Genomic DNA, 2,927 nt, shown 5'->3' on the forward strand with positions numbered 1-2,927 from the left:
TTTTATCTTAAATAGGGAGATGACTTCTTGATGTTAACATTTGAACACATTACGATTAGAAGAGACTCTGTAGGAATATGTAATTTTTACACACATGGTTATGTTAGGTTTACCAGCATTTCATTACAATATGTGCATTTGGGTCCATCAGACACATCATCCAGGTGACCTGACTCAGGTTCAGGTGTTTCTCTACCCAGACCCCACTTCTCCACCTGAGAAGGGAGGTGCACAGGGCATCACAGACACTGGTCCACAGGGACTGACACGTCAGGTTTCCCATCCCTGGTCCCCTGTTCCCAGATCAGCACTCACTTCTGCTCCGAGGGAAACTGCCTTACCCAGTAGCCTCCAGAGCTCTGTACTCGAGCTCATTCTCAGTGGAAAGAGCCCTGGCAACACAGAGTCGGGGTTGTGGCAAGGGTGTATATCCTCAAAGAGATGTTCAGATGTGGGACCTCAGCATCCCAGGAATGTGTTTCCCCTCTGATGTGTCTTCTCTCTGGATGAGCCATTTCCTGATATGAAATATTCTGCTTTGTGAATATGCAAATGAGCCAAGGTGTACTAGGTTAAATATACACATGTCTGTGCGCTGAGAACATCACCCAACAGCTGCACACAATCCTTTGTAGATACCATGAGAGCACAGCACCTCACCATGGACTGGAGCTGGAGAATCCTCTTCCTGGTGGTATTGGCTACAGGTAGGTGATTTCTCCAGTCCTTTGGCAGAGGAGGGGGACAGGGCCAGTTAGCATGACTTCATCCCCTCCTATGCCCTCTCCACAGGTGTCCACTCCCAGGTGCAGCTGGTGCAGTCTGAGGCTGAGGTGAGGAAGCCTGGGGAATCCGTGAAGGTCTCCTGCAAGGCATCTGGGTACACCTTCACCAGCTATGCAATGAACTGGGTGCGACAGGCACCAGGAAAAAGCCTGCAGTACATGGGATGGATCAACACGAACACTGGGAATCCAACATACGCCCAGGGCTTCTCTGGTTGATTTGTTTTCTCCATGGACACCTCTGTCAGCACAGCCTATCTACAGATCAGCAGCCTGAATTCTGAGGACATGGCCGTGTATTACTGTGCAAGAGACACGATGTGAAAACCCACATCCTGGCTGTGTCAGAAACCTGTGGAAGGCTCATCTGTGATGGGCTGAGGAGGTGACAGGGACCACAAATCTAAAGACACTCTATGACTGAGGGCCATGCACTTAGTTTTTATTTTTTATTGTTATGTTATTTTAGTCACCATACAGCACATCATTAGTGTTTGATGTAGTGTTCCAAGACTCATTGTTTACATATAACACCCAGGGCTCCATGCAACATGTGCTCTCCTTAATACCCATCCCAGGCTAACCCAACCTCCACCATCCTCCTCTCTGAAACCTTCACTTTATTTCTCAGTGTCCATAGTCTATCGTGGTTCATTTCACCCTCTGATTCCCACACCTTCATTTTTCCCTTCCTTCTCCTAATGACCTCCATGCTATTCCTTATCTTCCACAAATAAGGGAAACCTATGATAATGGTCTTTCTCTGCTTAACTTATTTCACTCAGTATAATTGCCTCCAGTCCCATCCATGCTGATACAAAAGTTGGGTATTCATCCTTTGTGATGGATGAGTAATATTCCGTTGTAGATATGAACTGCATCTTCCTTATCCATTCCTCTGTTGAAGGGCATTTCAACTGTTTCCACAGTTTGGCAATTGTGGACATTGCTGCTATGAACACCGGGGCTCATGTGGCCCTTCTTTTCACTAATTTGTATCTTTGGGGTAAATACACAGTAGTGCAATTGCTGGGTCATATGATAGTTCTGTTTTCATTTTTTTTAGGAACTCCAACTTTTTTCCAATGTGGCTGTATCAACTTGGATTCCCACCAACAGTGTAAGAGGGTTCTCCTCTCTCCAGAACTTCTCCAACATTTTTTGTTTCCTGCCTTTTCTCTTTTTTTTTAATTTTATTTCTTTTTTTTTTTTTAGTTTTCCAAGATTCATTGTTTATGCATTGTCACTTGTGCCATTCTATCTGGTGTAAGGTGGTATCTCAATGTGGGGTTTTTTTGTTGTTGTTACTGGTATGTATTTTATTTTTTTATTAATTTCTTTTCAGCGTAACAGAATTCATTCTCTCTGCACCACACCCAGTGCTCCATGCCATACCTGCCCTCCATAATGCCCACCACCTGTCTCCCCCAACCTCCCACCCCCCACCCCTTCAAAATCCTCAGATTGTTTTTTCAGAGTCCATAGTCCATAGTCTGTCATTATTCATCTCACCTTCCTATTTTGATTTGAATTTCCGTGAAGGCTAATGATGATGAACACTTTTTCATGGGCCTCTTGGTTATTCATATGTCTCCTTTGGAGAAGTGTCTGTTCATGTCCTCTGCCCATTTATTGATGTGATTATCTGTTTTTTTGAGTGTTGAGTTTGAGTTCTTTCTACATCCTGGATATTAGCCCTTTGTAGTATCATTTGCAAATATCTTCTCCAATTTGTGCATTGTCTCTTTGTTTTGTTGACTGTTTCCTTTGCTGTGCAGAAGCTTTTCATCTTGATGAAGTCACAAAACATCATTTTTGCTTTCGTCACCTTTGCTTTTGGAGACATGTCTTGAAAGAATTAGCTTGGCCAATGTCGGAGTGGTTACTGTCTATGTTCTCCTCTAGGATTTGGATAACTCCTGTCTCACATTGAGGTCTTTCATCCATCTTGAGTTTATATTTGTGTATGGTGTAAGTGAATGGTCGAGTTTCATTCTTCTGTATATAGGCAATTTCCCCAGCACCACTTATTGAAGAGACTGTCTTTTTTCCATTGGATATTTTTCCCTGCTTTGTCAATTACTTGATCATAGAGTTGAGGGTCCATGTCTGGACTGTCTACTCTGTTCCATTGGTCTAAGT

General features: G+C 43.5%; 1 gene segment (V, D, J or C); it reads left to right on the plus strand.

Moving 5' to 3' along the window:
• Positions 1-605: 605 nt before the first annotated feature.
• LOC111140509 lies at positions 606-1,105 on the plus strand. The segment is given in 2 exon segments: positions 606-707; positions 793-1,105. Coding segments are annotated over 2 exon segments (279 nt in total).
• Positions 1,106-2,927: the final 1,822 nt, after the last annotated feature.

This window comes from Enhydra lutris, unplaced genomic scaffold (genome assembly GCF_002288905.1).
Source record: "Enhydra lutris kenyoni isolate GAN:26980312 unplaced genomic scaffold, ASM228890v2 scaffoldscaffold2150, whole genome shotgun sequence".
Classification (NCBI taxonomy): domain Eukaryota; kingdom Metazoa; phylum Chordata; class Mammalia; order Carnivora; family Mustelidae; genus Enhydra; species Enhydra lutris.